Genomic DNA, 17,534 nt, shown 5'->3' with positions numbered 1-17,534 from the left:
GGAAAGTCACCGTTACATCAATCATTTCCAAGCCTGACCCCTGAATCAATTCGTCCGTAGGGTCAACCGTGAAATAATTACAGTTCATACAGAAAATAGATAAGGAAGCTACAGTAATTGTGAGGAGCGTCTCCTCCGGATATCTGATATAGGATAGGGTATACTTAACAGGACAATCACAAGAAAACAAATCTAAGACTCTCCGCATACTTACTGAGGTATAGAATTATCCTATATATCAGGCCTGTTTCCGTCGATATCGTTCGAAACGTAACAAATATCGAGATGATGACAAACTAATATTGATGAAAAAGGTGAATTAGAGCAAAAGTTCTTGAATTCAATCAACGTTCATGTGGAATAATCTGTCCCTTAAGAGTGCGCACTATCTGTAACATCGCAATGCAAATCTATATCTGGGGACATTGTGTATACAATACATGTATACACTGTATTTTATCTTGATCAGAATATGCCTTCTCTTCAAATAATCATTTATCGCGCGTCGTTTTGTAAAGTGCTTCTTGTCGTATGTACTATTAAAGCTTAAAGAAAATAAGTCGTTTTTCACAATATCTAGTACAAAAACCTCAAACACAAAAGCATTTCTGCAATGTAATCCATCTATCTCATCTTCTACGAAAGCCTAGATATAGCATTTCAAGATAAGCTGCAGGAAAACAGTTTTTTCCTAAAAAAGCCTTTGCTAAAGTATAACAAATACACTCTCTGCTTTATGAAAATATGTTGCCACGAAACATTAAAAACCTTCATCATAACAAATGTTCTATTCATGTCAAGTAAGTGGAAAGTTTCAAATTAATCAGTATAAAAGCTCAATTTGATATGAAAACTAATACACAAACTGTGTTCGTTGATTACTATCTTTGTAAATCGATTCTTCCAACACAATATTAATGTTAACAATTTATCGCAAAAATGTATAGAATTCAGATACTTCCTTAAATATGTCATTAAACTAATAAAAAATGGATTTTTGTTTTTTTTCCTAAATTTTACTTCGCTTTTGTTGGTGTCGAATCGTATTATGTCTAGCAGACCGAACAAGAATTGCTTGACAGCAAACCTGCTGTATCTGATGTAAGAGTTGTCTCCTTTTAAGCCCGAAATTGATAAACGAGGCGATGTTTTCGCTAACCTAAGAAAGGTAACTCCTAAAGCTATGACATACTTAAAGTTTAATATCATACTATTGGGTCGATATATATTTGAGTTTGTGTATTACCCTTTATATCAATATGCTATGATCAACTAATGTATAACAAATCAGGCCGATGTTACCGCATATAAGGTTCATGGTAATAAATGTACATCTTAGTGTGGCTAACAGTATTTCATATTTTACAAAACTAGTGTAATACTGTCTTCAATAGTGCTCTGTAACTATCTCGGATGGAATAATTTGATTGACAGGAATGAATGCATTCCAGTAATATATCCAGATCCCGAAATCATGAACCTGCCTTAAGTATGTATAAACCAATCGTAGATGACATTACAAACATTTGATGCACACGACATGGGACATCTGTAACAATGCTTGGACAGCCAGGTGATCGGGAGGAGTGCCCTTTAACCTCATTGTTATATTTATAGTGCCCTGTTAGATAGAGGTAATTAGATAATGCAAGTATAAATTTCTCACAGATGTTTTTCCTGATTTGAGAATTCTGGTTAAAGATTAAACCAATTCTAATGAAGCGTATTCGTCACCTGCACGACAGTCAAAACCTAGCTGACGCCACAAAAATTCGATTTTCATTTAATATTTGTTATGACTTTAAATTGAAATACTATGAGTAATAAATTCTCTGTTCTGAGTGCTAAAAAAAATTAAAAAAAAAGACAGGACAAAAATTCTGTAAGTTGGTTCTTGACAATATGCATATAAATAGAAAGAATATTTTATTTGCAAGAGATATCGAAACACTGGATATGAATAATTAACAATGAACATGCCTTCTTTTATTACTAAATATGAAGTAATCGTAATATATTTTATACTAGTCTTAATATTTATTTGTAACACGGTGTGCTCGTGATCAATCCATAATTGTTGTAAAAAGAAGACATTATCATACTAATAGATCCTGATAAATTGCCAAGGAAAAGCGCGGTCTGTAAAATAAAATTACTCTTCGACCCCACCCCGTTAATTGTCATGAACAATTGTGTAAAAATCTAATGTATCAGGGTATTTTTAATATTTAATCATTCCAAGTTCCAAATATAGAAGTCACAAAAAAGTATATCAAAGCAATTATGGTTAAACATTAGAGACCTCTAGGCCGTGGGTACGTTTTTCAGTGTTATTCAGTAGAGTAAGAGCGCAGCTCGAAATATTATTGCATTCGGAGCCTAAGTACATGAAGAGGTTCAGGGACCTTCTTACTAGGTACACATGTGTATCGTCGGACTGGGGTTGTCATTATGACATGGCTATAGGACCTCAAGTTCTCTGTAAAAATAAACACAAAGCTTGAACTGAAGTATACAATTAAAGTCCACTTTGATGAGAGTATGACATGCTTATGTTAGTATTGTCGGCTTAACACAGAGACGTAACGTAGTTAACGTACGTACTATAAAGTAGATGATGTAAGAGAGCTGTATGCCTAGAGTAGGCTAATTCACAATAGTATCTAAACATAGATATGGCTTTAATATTACATATAACCAAGTCAAACAGAACAGTTATAAATGTTTCAAGAAGGTATACAGAATAAAATTAGTTAAGTTGATGCTTTCGTAAACACTCGTATTACTAACTAATAGCGTTTTATTATAGCTACATTTGCGTTACACAACAACCAAGCCAAACGCATATTATTTATGATTTATAAATGTAGTGTAAGAGACAAACACAAGCATACCAAAATGCAGGCTTTAATTCTGGCCGTCAATAACAGTTACTCAGGGGGTCAATCTAGCTCTAATGTACTACCATTTATGGATAGTTTCCCTTCATGGAATGAATTCCCCTGTGGTCTAAAAGACCGTTTTTGTAACACATTTTTTCCCCTGTGACCTATTTTTTTGTTATATTTTTTTTTAAACTTTTGTTTGCAAATATCGTCATATTTATCATGCAGCTATTGCAAATTTTATCGTAAACTCAAAATTTTAATTATTGAGCTTAAAATGTCTTAATTTGTTCTATTAACTCTAAAAACAAACTAAACTGTTTTGCAGCTCTTTTTGTCAAAAAGAATGTTATTTTGGGCCAATATCAGAGAAGTCGAATTTCCCATTTCGTCATTTTCCCCCATATTTAAAAAAAAGGGTAATTTACCCCCAAACCTAGATTAACCCTGGTACTGTAATCAACATGGACAAAACAAATCAGTTGGAAGAGAGAGTATTAACAAATATTAAATGAGCAGTAGGTGACGGCGACTTATTTATTATTTGTAATATCATAAAACTATAGCTACGCCACCATGTTAAAGTCAGGTTGAAATGTTATTCTTACGTTGATATATGAAAATTGTCTGAATAATTTGGAACAGGTCTAGGCTGACATAGGCAATTTACAAAATGACGACACTCCCGCTCACAACTATTAATTATTATATGAATATGAGGTTTAGGAATCCACCGGATAATGCTTTATTTGTCGTGATAAACTACACGATAGAAGGAGGAATGCTTTAACAAATGCTTTATTTATTTTGCACTGGACATGTATATGTATATAAGTAATGTTCAAAATAACGGGTATTATCGCTCATTATTTAACCAATGGCTTGACCTACGACATAGATAACTAAGATACGGTACTACAACATAGTCGCAATCTCGGTGTTGCATTATCTGATGAAAGCGACGAGCTATTCTCTGCCTCTTCAAGGGCGATTACTAGATTGCTAATTAATGAAAAGGAAGATTTTCAGAGGGATGGATTGGGGCAAGAAGTACATTTAATAAGTGTTCTAAAAGATATGAACAGACATCCATAAAGTTCTTTTTTTCTAATTAGTATACCCGAGTTGATTATATAGATCTACCATTAAGTTGACATGGTATTAACATTTAATTTCCTTTTCAACGTAATTATATATCACCCTAGTTGTGTCAAATTACCTGTTTTATAAAATCACCATTTTAATGATCAATTTTTAAGCTCCCATCAAATTTTACACGCCCCATAGCATCTGGTTCAAAACCAGAACATGACATTTCACCCTTTAATGATATATATTATATAATAATAAGAATTACTTTCCTTTGTTTGGTTTGACCGATTTGGTCTAAATTGAAATGTATGGTACTGACTGGCCCCCCTCACAATACGTTCCATGTAGGGTCATGTAAATATCGTGATGTAGTGTTAATGGGCATCAACAATTTATCTGTGCCGCCTTTCAATAAGATTTGTAAATACCGAATAGCAGTACATAAATTTAGAAATCCCACCATGGGCCTGATATAATTAACATGTTAGGACACAAAGAGAACGTATAATTAGGTTTACATACATCCAAGTTATTTTGGTGTGTATAAAAAGTTAATTATTTGAAGAATTCATGGGATGTTTATATTAAGACCACAGTGAATTAAGACACTAAATTGTAAAAAGTAGGCGATTTCCTAACAAATACAAGTCTGCTGTGTGCTGCTCTTAAACCCGATATATTATAACCTGGCCCTGGGTTAATCCGGGATTGTAAAAGCTTTATTTTGCGCTAAATTTGACATTACATTGCGTTCAGCTTGTGTTTAACTCCACTTACCTGTTGTAACCGATGTTTTTATTTAAACACTTTTCAATAGAAATATTTTGCACAATGCAATTTCAAAATGAAGTATTGGATTCTGGCTTTGTATTAATGTATACCAATTTCAGCTACGTTGACAGTGCATATATACAATAGCTGATCTGTGCTTGAAATTGGACAATTATATAGAGAAAGGTTGTTATGATTTAACAAAAGGTTTATCTACATGTAAGAATCACAATAAATTATCTTTTCCTTACCTGTTTGTTAATTACGATACATAAGATAACATAACTTTTTCAAGAGAGAATAGAACAGTGATCGTTTTATGTATAATTTATTAAATTAACTATCATCCAAACCTGAGATACAACAGAATGTAAAATATAAATATAGTAAAACACATAGGGTACACACTGCTAGCCTTTTATCAAAACCTTGTCGAAGTAGCACACGTTTGGATTATCCAGAAGCACTAATATTATTTTAACCATTTTAAATCCATTCAACCTTAACATTCATTGTATTAACCGCTCCTTGTCTGTGCCTGTCTATAGAAGGTGTTGAAATTTGCCACAATAACAGGGACCGGAAGTGCTATGGATAAAATCCCACATATAACTGTCAAGCTTCCGACTAGCTTACCGAACGGTCCACATGGATACATGTCGCCATATCCAACTGTTGTCATGGATACAATCGCCCACCAGAATGCATCGGGGATACTCTTGAAGTGTGTGTTTGGCTCTGGAAGTTCGGCATAGAACATTGCACCAGAAGATATAATAATCCCGATGCCAAGAAATAAAGCAAACATTACAAGTTCACTGATGCTGGTTTGCATTGTTTTCCCGAGAATCTGTAGTCCCACTGAATGCTTACTAAGCTTAAGGATACGAGACACACGCAGCACTCTGAGCACTGATAACACACCACTTTTGGACTGGCCGCATTCATTTGTAATCAAATATAGCCCCATGGAGAAAAAGAATGGCAATATAGAGGCAAAATCTATCCAGTTTATGATGTCCTTCAGAAAAAGTCTCTTTGAAGGACTAGAAAGAAAACGACAGACGAGTTCTATTGAGAACCAGCATATGCAAACGGCTTCTATAATGAACAACGGATGTTGGGCGTTTGGAACTTTCTTCACGACTACACTACTACTGTTGGCCGTGTTGTCTGCAATCACTTCTATACACTCGATGCCGTGAAACACCGGCAATGTTTCTACACAGAAAGTGGTTACAGATACCAGTATCACAATCACAGACACGATGGCTAAGACTCTGGCTGGTACAGAACTGTCTGGGTACTCAAACAACTCCCACACTTTCCTCTGTAAGTGTTTCTCTGGCAACATAGGCACTTCGTTGTTATTGATGATGAATCCTTCCTCTCCTTTGTATGTCGTTACGGCAGACTTTCCTAGTTCGTAGAATTGTAGTTCGCTGAGAAATATGTCCGATGGAACCTCCATTGGACGTTTCAGCCGCCCACCACTCTGATAGTAGTACAAAATAGCTGGGAAGCTGGGTCGATGTCGATCAAAGAAGAATTCTTTTCGTTTTGGATCCCAATATTTGTTACGTTTGGAAGGGTTTCCAAGCAAGGTGTTTGGAAGTCTATTGAGCGTGCGGAGTTGGGTTTCGAACTTCAGACCACTGATGTTGATAGTAATACGTTTGCAACCCTCAACATCGCACTCGTGTTCGTAAGGTAAGGCATCTTCAGGAGCAAAATCGTCCTGTGGGTTATGCTGGCTTACGTCATCTTCATCATCAGAGACTGCTGATGTCACTGCAGGAAGACGCGAGTGGGATCCAAACAGGTCCTTCCAATTAGAGTCGGTGGAAGACGACCGGAAATGAGTCTTGTCGTGATGACAGGAAGGCGGTTGTAAATAGCCTCTCCCGTCTGTGATGGTGTTTTGGTTGATAATATGCATTGTGTTGTTATTGAAAGTCACTTACATTGGAGGTTTGTCATGATGCTGCTGGTTTTGGTTCCATCATATTCAGTGTTTATCGTCCTAAAGGGTAATTTTCAAACACACGGCCCGATCAAATCCAAACCCGAACTATAACATAGTACCTCTGTCATTACGTTTCTCAGTTGAACCCATTACATATGTGCGCTGTCACTGGCTTCCTTTGAACACCCGAGATTAAATCCCTTTACAACTTTCTATTGTCACTACGAAATTTAAATAGACGCCTTTGTTGGTTTAACTCCGTGTCACAAATGTATACAGTACTGTATGATAAGCTTACGTTGACTTTACATAGGTAAGAAATGACCAGTCCAACTCTTGGTCGAAATCCTCTCTCTTTACGAAAGCTCAGATCCCACCAATTGAGGTCACGTGGCGACCTCCTGTCCGCCAACAAACGTTCCGGTCGCGACTTGCATGTCTTTGTTCTCTTTCCCGAGTGCAACTTCTAATGGCATTGGCTCTGTGTCTTGGCAAACCTCCACCTACTCTTAATGGAAGTGAAACGAATGTCTATCTATATACATGTATGTAGGAAAGCGTGTAAATGCCTTGACCCCGATCCACCCATACAGGTGTATCTTGTGAAAGACTCAGTGCTTTAAAACCTCGGGGACATATGGGAATGTGTGTCTTTCGATACAAATATACTGTATTGTCACAAGACAACCGAAACGAGTTCTCAACAAATATTATTATCTGGTTTTATGTTGGTTAGCCTACTTACTTATGTTATGATTATGTTATGATAATAAACATTTTGGAATCAAATGCGCCGAAAACATAAATCCTGTTTCTCAACCCCGTGATAAACGATTAGTGTAAAGATATTTTGTGCTATGGTGTACGGAAAATAATAACCACTTACAATTTAAACCACATTTAGATTTAAAGCTCTATAAATACTGGTATCTCGGCAAATCGTCGATACACCTAAAGAATTTGACGGTAGGTAATTTAAAGGAGTTTTAATTTTTCATTTATGCAATCATGAACTTTGGGCTTATGGGTTTATGCTCTCGTAAACTTTACCAGTACCGTGGGATAAGGCCTCTTGCTAATCTCTTACTTGCTGCGTGTTAAGTTATTATAATATTTAATCTCTATACCAACTGCTTATTTTGCGAAAAGAAATAATGCATCGTGCGCATCGTTTCTGTAATTATATGATAATAAGAAATAAGTACTGGTGATTGTTGATATGTTATCAGTCTAGTCACAATTAGATCTAAAGTGAATGTTTCCTGTCCAGCGATAACAGACTTTGCCATACATGAACATACCTGGCAGGTATATCCAGAATTAATCCGAAACGCCTAATATCGGCTCACATTATTGGCATATCATAATTAATCTTAATAGAATACATTTTGTTATTATAGCAATATAAATTCTACCAATGCTAGTTACAGAAATATTATCTTTAGAGTAATCGTGTTTAAAGAAGTAAAGTAATCATACTTATGTCAAATAACATTATTCTTGCTGATATCATTTACCTTTTTTATATTTATGTATTGCTTTATTCTGTTAAAAGTGAAATATGAAAGAGAAAGAGTAGGTGATATATTATCATTATGTTTATATATACAATGTATATATATATGTGTGTGTGTAAATGACAAAATTTATTGATAAGTGTCCGATGCCTCCGTTTAATTATTTATTGATGAGATATCCGATGCTATCAGTTTAGAACTTTTTAAAGGAAAATCTTATAAATTGTACTTGCTGCCCCTATTGCATAATCGTAAGTAACGCCTATTCTAGGAATCTTATCTATATTTACCATTCTTCCTCTTCCTATATCGCGACTCTTTATTTTATATTTATGATCTCAGTTTTAAAGTTAAGCCCTGGATTCTGTCCCTGGCAGGGGCATATACATATCTATGACATGATATGTTAATTAACATTCAATACGAGGGTCGCAAAGTTAAGATTTTTAGTTATCATTACGTAACAAGAAAGACGTTCTTCTGTCTCTGACAGTATAATATAGCGTTACAAATGAAGGGAAAGGACCAATATAACATGGAGAAACAACACGAGTTTACCGAAAGTCTTCAATTACAAAACCACTTATAGCATCCAACGACGTGACATACATTAGCACATATCCTTAATTGTTCTGCGCTGCTGGTCTAAAAGCAAAACACAGTATATTTGGTTCGTATATTGTAATGAACATACATTGTCAAGTAAGAAGCATTATTAGGGAGGTTCACGAAAGAGAGCAAGTAGGAACGAACAAGGTTGTTACGAGCAGTAGGCAATCGTAGCCGTTATGTAAAGCATTAAAATTTATATTCATGCCCCAATCAAACTGATTTTACCTTAAATGAATGACGGGTTTTACAAGAGTATCTAATATAATGCATATTTTTTTTATATCACGGATGAAGTTCTCCGAGTCATGTCAATGATTCGTGATATTTAATAATAATTTGATAATTAAACTGCAACGACAGATAACCAGCTAGGTGACATATGGTTAGGACAACAGACCAGATCTGGCTGTATCGATAATGGTTAACAAAACTTTATGACCGAGAATAGTTCCACTTCAAGAATGTATTACTATTCAGGGTATACCTGGTAATCTAAAACTTATTTTGACATGATCACGGCGGAGAGGACAGTAGAGGTTATATTGTGTCATTTCTCTAAATTAGTCAGTGAGAACATTGAAATAATTTACAATAACATTGTTACACTTTGTTTCTCTAGGCTAAAGATGACCCAGTCTATGGACACTATTGTCAAACTCTCTTCTTCAAATGACCAGGGTCACATTGACAGATTAAGGTAAAAATAAATGGATAAATAATTCAAACAAGATTATTACTGGCACCAAATTAATATTGTTATGTTTAGAAAGAAATTCGGAAAATTCAAGATATTTATGTCTTGGAATGGCTGCCTCGTACTTGCGTTCTATTATACATGTACGTGTATGAATATCAATTATGAATTCGACGCAATCTGAATTAGCACCTAAGCTTTTAATTTTATCTGCTCATTTGACCAGTACACATGTACATAGATTGACGGGTATTCGTGATAAGACTCCCCGCCACCTATACAATACATAATCATATAATGTATAACAAAATATTGTATTGGTTAATAGTCTTAGCTAATGAACAGACCCAATAATATTTTCCTAAACTTTCCCTTTTCGTATGTTCAATATAAGAAGGTAGAATCACAACACATTTCCTTTTCACCAGTCCGTCTAGTTTTCGATTGTATACATAAACAATTTGTATAAGGTCACCCACAATGGATTATCCCGAGTATTACATGTACGCTCACTCCCCGATCATTTAATTTAAACATTAGCGAATGATGTAAAATGATAAAGATCATATTCAATGTGGTAAAATAAGATTTAAATCTCTCCCTCCCCCCTCCCCCTCTGTTCACGGAAAACACCACTGAAAAACATTACTGCGGAAAGTATTGCTATACTTTTTGGCATTGACTAAGAAAGACAACCCTTGGTATCTTAATTATTAATTTTATCGTGAGATAGGCAGACAGGCTCATATATTTGAATTTACTTTTATTTAACTCTACTAAACTGGCAGACAAACCATTACTGTTCATTAATTCTGACGATATATATATATATAATTTGTGTGTGTAATTATTTACAATCTACAGTGTATTATTTACTTGTGTGATTATACATGTATACTATCTATTGTTTTTATGATAATCCTTTTATCTTTTTATTTGTTATTTCATCTATAAATAATTTGAATGCCTTCTTGCTCATTAGATTTAATCAAAATCAAAAGAACAATAATAAATAATTATCCAGATTTTAATTACATGTACATACATTACTAACACGAATAAAATCAATCAAATCATGACAAACAAAAAGAAATTTAATTTTGATAATTTCATTTAAAGATACATCAACGCTGACAAACGGTATTTTTTCTCTATCAAATACAAGAGCATGAGATTTAGTATTTGTCTTCGGCTACAAAAGTTACATAATTTACACCATTACCACCATTGAAAAGTTTGAGCTTCTCATTTCACTTCAAGATGAAAATACCAAAAATATTTTTTTGCATCCCGAAAAAAATTCAGCGGCACTATATCCTATATTGAATGAAGTACTGATTGCGCATGCACCAAAAGCAAAATAAGTTATTTTGTATTATGTTTTGTGTTAATTAGACATACATATACACGATTAAACACCAATTATAGTTCGAATGGTGAGTATCATTTATGCTCTGTCAGCGGTGAAGCATCTTTAAATTAACGTGAAATCGAGCTGATGTTATCGCTGCTTATTATGCAATCCTATTGTAATTTGATGTTAAACGTTGTTGGCGTAGGAAACTTCTCGAAACATAAAAGCCACGTTAAAAGGTGCAAGTCTTGTAAAACCTTGTTAAGTTTTCCAGCTACAGCTGACACCATTTATAATTCCTGAAGAAGTGTACAAGCATTGGATCATATAACGCTATGCAGAAAAATATGAGTTTTAATCTATTTATCATGAATATATCTGAATGTCACAAGCTATAAAGTGATACGTTCGGGTATATAAAGTTACAATATACTGGAAGCAAACAATATACTAATTCGTAATTTACTTAAAAAACTACATACACAAACATTATTCTATTTTGTACTTGTGTTAATGTTTCTGACCGAATGTGTATGTGGCATCCACACCTGAAGTGACTTGGCGACTTTTCTGAACATTTGAGGGTCCTCTTGTATCATTGACCTTACCATGTGAGTAGTTGGTAACATGGCGCTTTTCTTCATTATCTGTCGCTGACTACTTAGTTTCAGCATCGACGCCTTCTTTTTCTTGTTCTTAGATTTGATACTTTTTTGCCGCTTCATGGAAAAGATTGGACGGTGCTTTTGTTTAGCCGGACGAACGCGCACTATTCTTTCTGGTTCTACCATCTCTCTGCAGCATCTGCAACACCAGCAACAACATGAACAACATCCAGCGTAACCACAGCAACCGTAGTAGTCACAACAGCCATCTTTGGTGGCACTTGGTGTTCTCATACAGTAAAAACAACAGCCACAACAGAGTCTGCTACATTGGGAGTGTTCATCCTCTGCAACATCCTCAGTGTCCCGAACCTTCCTTCGACGACCCCTGAAAACAGTACGGCGAGTTTACCTTAAGGAGATCCATAAAACATGACTGAAGATAAATGATTCAGATAAAAGATTTTTATTAATAAATTGTATTTATTGATTGATCATGGCTTGAAATATGGTATCACTTTATATATTATGGCTAGAAATATATCACTTTATGTACTTGTTATGATTAGAAATATGGTATCACTTTATTTATTTGTTATGGCTATAAATATGGTATCATTTTATTAATTATGGCTAGAAATATTGTATCATTTCATTCATTATGGCTAGAAATATGGTATCATTTCATTCATTATGGTTAGAAATATGGTATCATTTCATTTATTATGGCAAGAAATATGATATTGTTTTATTTATAATGACTAGAAACATGGTATCACGCATTAACTATTAGTGAAATATACCTGCAACTGTTGCAGCAATATCTGATACAGAACCAGGCCAGACAGGTAAGCAGGCCAAGGGTCAGAAGTCCGAGTATACCGACTAACAACCAGAACCAGGCTGTAATAAATAAAATTACACATTGAAACTTTAACAAGATGTTCAATTCGAAGCCTTTATGATTGTTTTTCTAATTTCTAAATACCACATTTGCATTCAGTAACACTTATTCTTTCGCTTGGAAAATATCATCATCATTACGTTTCGTCTTTTTTTCCTCTTCTTTGATTTTTAACAGAATTGATAATAAAGAAACAAATAGCAAAAAAAATACTGAATAATTTTTACTAATAGTTTGAACTGTAGAATTAAATATCATGCAATCTAGAAATCTCAACAAAAATGAAACACCCTGTGCTAATTCCAAATTACATTATTTAACAAGCTAGTAGTATCCAAACAGGTTTTAAACTTTACTCAAAAAAACTGAGAATTCCTTCCAAAATTTCCCAGAGTGTGCTATAGTCAAACAATAATTCATCCAAGACTTATTAATACTTCTTATAATTTATTCATAACATAATAACTGCCATGAAAGATATGGCATTAATATAATACAGATTGGTCGAATGGAAATTCGTGATAGAATTCCTACCTGAATCCAGGAACTCGAGAGAACATACAGGGTATCCCCCTTGCCAATTGCCAGGCGGCACTATACACATCAGACTCGAACTGCCAGCCAAGCTGTAGGCTCCATTACATCCATACTGGGCTGTTGTTCCATTGGTGTACGTAGTCTGGGGGTTGATATGGCGGCCATGGGCAATTCCGGGCGGTGACGGACAAGACATGTCTTTTTTGTGTCAATTATCTTTTATAATTAATACTCCCTTGAGTAGTATGATAAATCAAATAGATATGTCCCAAATCACAAATTAAGACGAAATAGAGTTCTTTGTTACATCAACTATCAGTATTATCTTCAATTGTTTCGTGTCATCTCATTTTAGACTTTCATCACCTTTCTTCTTTTTTTCTCCTCTTTCTCCATTGTTCCTTCATTTCATATCCTTACTTTACCACGCCCGTTTGCAGGTTAAATAATGATGTTTTCCCTGTGTGGTGCTTACCTCATATCGCTCGTGTTATAATAATATTTTTGTCGACCGCGTCTCTGAGACGAAACTGGGTGAACGCCTCTTCTAGACTTCCTCGGACCACCTGAATATGTCTCGAATCGCGAACCTTCCCACTATTGACATGTGTACGGTTTATTTATTTCTAATCAAACATGCCGAGATAAACCAATGCATGCTGAATAGTTAAACATTGGACTTAAAATCAATTTGTACCAAACTTATCGATCCTGTTGTATTGACTTTGTAAATCTATTTTGATAAGTTATATCATTGAATATGGTAACATTTCATTTATCTCAAGTGCGAGACAGACTGAGATAAATAGATCCGGACTGTTTTCTATATCTTGTATATCAGCATGATTTTCACTTTCACTAGTGCAGTTATACAGTGGCAGTATAGCCATGTTTAAACAAAAAACGTAACTACAAACTTTGGCATTCATTTTACATATCAGCCTTCATCAAAGAATGATTCATTTGGTTTAATATGAATAGTGGAAGTGTTTTTTTTTTATTTGACTTTTCAGTTACATCATTGCATTATTTCTACATAGTAAATATACGAATTGTTTGTATTAACTTTGATGTGCTTAATTGACTGCAAGTGATCAAAACAATGATAAAGAGGATTTTTAAAGATTGTTGCGAAATCAATGTGTTCTTTGGTAACAACATCTCTTATCAGAAAGGTAAACAATTTTGTAATATCACAAATTTTTGATATATGTACTATAAACCTGGATAGTTCAGCTTTTAAACTGTTCGAGGTATTCGAATATTTTCATGATGTGCTTCTATAGTTAAATAAGTTACATTTAAGTTTTCCTTTATTGTTTGCACGCAGATATATTCGTTCACATAGAAGCGAGAGTACAAAAAATTCTTCACTGCTAATTATTTTAATATTACGAATCATATATAAATCGTTATTTTTTTTATATTCGAATCAAATGGAATCAGTAGATTTTGTTTATACATACAGATGTAATAGTCAATACACAAGTACGATAGTGAGAAGGTAAAGGTTTACCTCCGCTGTCTGTGTTCTTCACTTTAATAGATAAATATCATTTCCATGAGGGATGCTGTTATGGACATATAACTACGGTGCTTCACAGTGTTATTAAGCAACATTGTTCTTGACAGAGCCAACATCAATATAGGCTGCAAGTCAGTTTATGAAATAGCCGATCATATTTTAATATACATAGGTTGTTCCTTAAACCAAAACTTCATATTATATACGTGTACGTAGTAGGCGAAGAGCGACAATCCATGGTTTGACTTCACGCTGTTGAAATTTTTATGTGGGCCAACTTACTGATTAGGTTATCAATTGTCTTCAATGGGATGATTCCTCAGAGACTCGTAATGATTCCTTGTGTTACACATTATGTGATTTCTGTGTAACAAGACCCGACACACCCTATTGTAATATACCATATACCTCATTGATTATTATAGATATATGTTTTACAAGCCCCTGTAGAAATGTAACGCCCTAGTCTATAAATCACTGTAAGGGATATGATGATCTCAAGGAAATACAATCACCATTACCCTGATTATGTACAAAACTATATAATAATTTGATATGTTATTGCTGCTTATTATGCAATCCTATTCTAATTTGATATTAAACGTTGTTGGCGTAGGAACCTTCTCGAAACATAAAAGCCCCGTTAAAAGGTGCATGTCTTGTAAAACCTTGTAAAGTTTTCCAGTTACAGCTGACACCATTTATAATTCCTGAAGAAGTGTACAAGCATTGGTTCATATAACGCTAGGCAGATAAAAAGTGATACGTTCGGGTATATAAAGTAACAATATCTTGGAAGCAAGCAACGGACTAATTCGTAATTTACTAAAAAAAAAAAACTACATACACAAACACAATTCTATTTTGTACTTGTGTTAATGTTTCTGACCGAATGTGTATGTGGCATCCACACCTGAAGTGACTTGGCGACTTTTCTGAACATTTGAGGGTCATCCTGTATCATTGACCTTACCATGTGAGTAGTTGGTAACATGGCGCTTTTCTTCATTATCTGTCGCTGACTACTTAGTTTCAGCATCGACGCCTTCTTTTTCTTGTTCTTAGATTTGATACTTTTTTGCCGCTTCATGGAAAAGTTTGGACGGTGCTTTTGTTTAGCTGGACGAACGCGCACTATTCTCTCTGGTTCTACCATCTCTCTGCAGCATCTGCAACACCAGCAACAACATGAACAACATCCGGCGTAACCACAGCAACCGTAGTAGTCACAACAGCCATCTTTGGTGGCACTTGGTGTTCTCATACAGTAAAAACAACAGCCACAACAGAGTCTGCTACATTGGGAGTGTTCATCCTCTTCAACATCCTCTGCGTCCCGAACCTTCCTTCGACGACCCCTGAAAACAGTACGGCGAGTTTACCTTAAGGAGATCCATAAAACATGACTGAAGATAAATGATTGAGATTTAATTTTTTTTATGAAATTGTATTCATTAATTTATCATGGCTAGAAATATGGTATCACTTTATCTATTTGTTATGGCTATTAATATGGTATCATTTTATTAATTATAGCTAGAAATATGGTATCATTTTTTTAAATATGGCTAGAAATATAGTATCATTTTATTTATTATGGCTAGAAATATGGTATCATTGTATTTATTATGGTTAGAAATATGATATCATTTCATTTATTATGGCAAGACATATGGTATTGTTTTATTTATAATGACTAGAAACATGGTATCACGCATTAACTATTAGTGAAATATACCTGCAACTGTTGCAGCAATATCTGATACAGAACCAGGCCAGACAGGTAAGCAGGCCAAGGGTCAGAAGTCCGAGTATACCGACTAACAACCAGAACCAGGCTGTAATAAATAAAATTATACATTAAAACTTTAACAAGATGTTCCAATCGAAGCCTTTATGATTGTTTTTCTAATTTCTAAATTCCACCTTTGCATTCAGTAACACTTATTCTTCCGCTTAAAAAATATAATCATCATTAAGTTTCGTCCCATTTTTTTCTTCTCTTGTTTGATTTTCAACATAATTGATAATAGAGAAACAGATAGCAAAAAAATACTGAATATTTTTTACTAATATTTGAACTTGAAAATTAAATATCATGCAATCTAGAAATCTCAACAAAAATGAAACACCTAGTGTTAACTCCATATTACATTATTTAACATGCTAGTAGTATCCAAACAGGTTATAAACTTTACTGAAAAACTGAGGATTCCTTCCAAAATTTCCCAGAGTGTGCTATAGTCAAACAATATTTCATCCAAGACTTATTAATACTTTTTATAATTTATTCATAACATAATAACTGCCATGAAAGATATGGCATTAATATAATACAGATTGGTCGAATGAAAATTTGTGATAGAATTTCTACCTGAATCAAGGAACTCGAGAGAACATACAGGGTATCCCCCTTGCCAACCAGTCGGCACTATACACATCAGACTCGAACTGCCAGCCAAGCTGTAGGCTCCATTACAACCGTACTGGGCTGTTGTTCCATTGGTGTACGTAGTCTGGGGGTTGACATGGCGGCCATGGGCAATTACGGGCGGTGACGAACAAGACATGTTTAAATTGTGTCAATTATCTCGACGTTTCCGTTGAGTAGTATGATAAATCATAGAAATATGTCCCAAATCACAAGACGAAATATGAGTACCTACTCACATTCACTTTCATTATTATCTTCAATTGTTTCGTTTCATCTCATTTTAGATTTTCATCATTATTCTTATTTCTTTTTTCTTCTCTTTCTCCAATGTTCTTTCATTTCATATCCTTACTTTACCAAGCCCGTTTGCAGGTTAAATAATGATGTTTTCCTGTGTGGTGCTTACTTCATATCGTTCTTGTTATAATAATATTTTTGTCGACCGCGTCTCTGAGACGAAACTGGGTGAACGCCTCTTCTAGACTTCCTCGGACCAACTGAATATGTCTCGAATCGCGAACCTTCCCACTATTGACATGTGTACGGTTTATTTATTTTTAATCAAACATGCCGAGATAAACCAATGCATGCTGAATAGTTAAACATTGGACTTAAAATCAATTTGTACCAAACTTATC

The 17,534-nt window shown here is 34.5% G+C and overlaps 3 protein-coding genes across 3 annotated transcripts; all 3 read right to left on the bottom strand.

The window, feature by feature from the left end:
• Positions 1-3,612: 3,612 nt before the first annotated feature.
• Positions 3,613-7,678, bottom strand: LOC138336732 (potassium voltage-gated channel subfamily A member 1-like). The gene has a single exon (XM_069286284.1). The coding sequence runs from the start codon at positions 6,685-6,687 to the stop codon at positions 5,266-5,268; it is 1,422 nt and encodes a 473-aa protein (XP_069142385.1). The 5' UTR covers positions 6,688-7,678; the 3' UTR covers positions 3,613-5,265.
• A 2,883-nt stretch (positions 7,679-10,561) lies between these two features.
• On the bottom strand, positions 10,562-13,906 carry LOC138336715 (uncharacterized). Its single transcript, XM_069286266.1, has 3 exons — positions 12,935-13,906; positions 12,300-12,399; positions 10,562-11,884 (listed from the first exon to the last, which is right to left on the bottom strand). Exons 1-3 carry the CDS (start codon positions 13,131-13,133, stop codon positions 11,386-11,388), a joined length of 798 nt encoding a protein of 265 aa, XP_069142367.1. The 5' UTR covers positions 13,134-13,906; the 3' UTR covers positions 10,562-11,385.
• Positions 13,907-14,235: 329 nt separating this feature from the next.
• Positions 14,236-17,380, bottom strand: LOC138336717 (uncharacterized). Its single transcript, XM_069286267.1, has 3 exons — positions 16,837-17,380; positions 16,201-16,300; positions 14,236-15,820 (listed from the first exon to the last, which is right to left on the bottom strand). The coding sequence occupies exons 1-3, from the start codon at positions 17,030-17,032 to the stop codon at positions 15,322-15,324; spliced, it is 795 nt and encodes a 264-aa protein (XP_069142368.1). The 5' UTR covers positions 17,033-17,380; the 3' UTR covers positions 14,236-15,321.
• Positions 17,381-17,534: the final 154 nt, after the last annotated feature.

This window comes from Argopecten irradians, chromosome 12 (genome assembly GCF_041381155.1).
Source record: "Argopecten irradians isolate NY chromosome 12, Ai_NY, whole genome shotgun sequence".
In the NCBI taxonomy this organism is placed as follows: Eukaryota; Metazoa; Mollusca; class Bivalvia; order Pectinida; family Pectinidae; genus Argopecten; species Argopecten irradians.
Note: the sequence above shows the minus strand (reverse complement) of the source record. Positions and strands in the feature narration are given on the sequence as shown.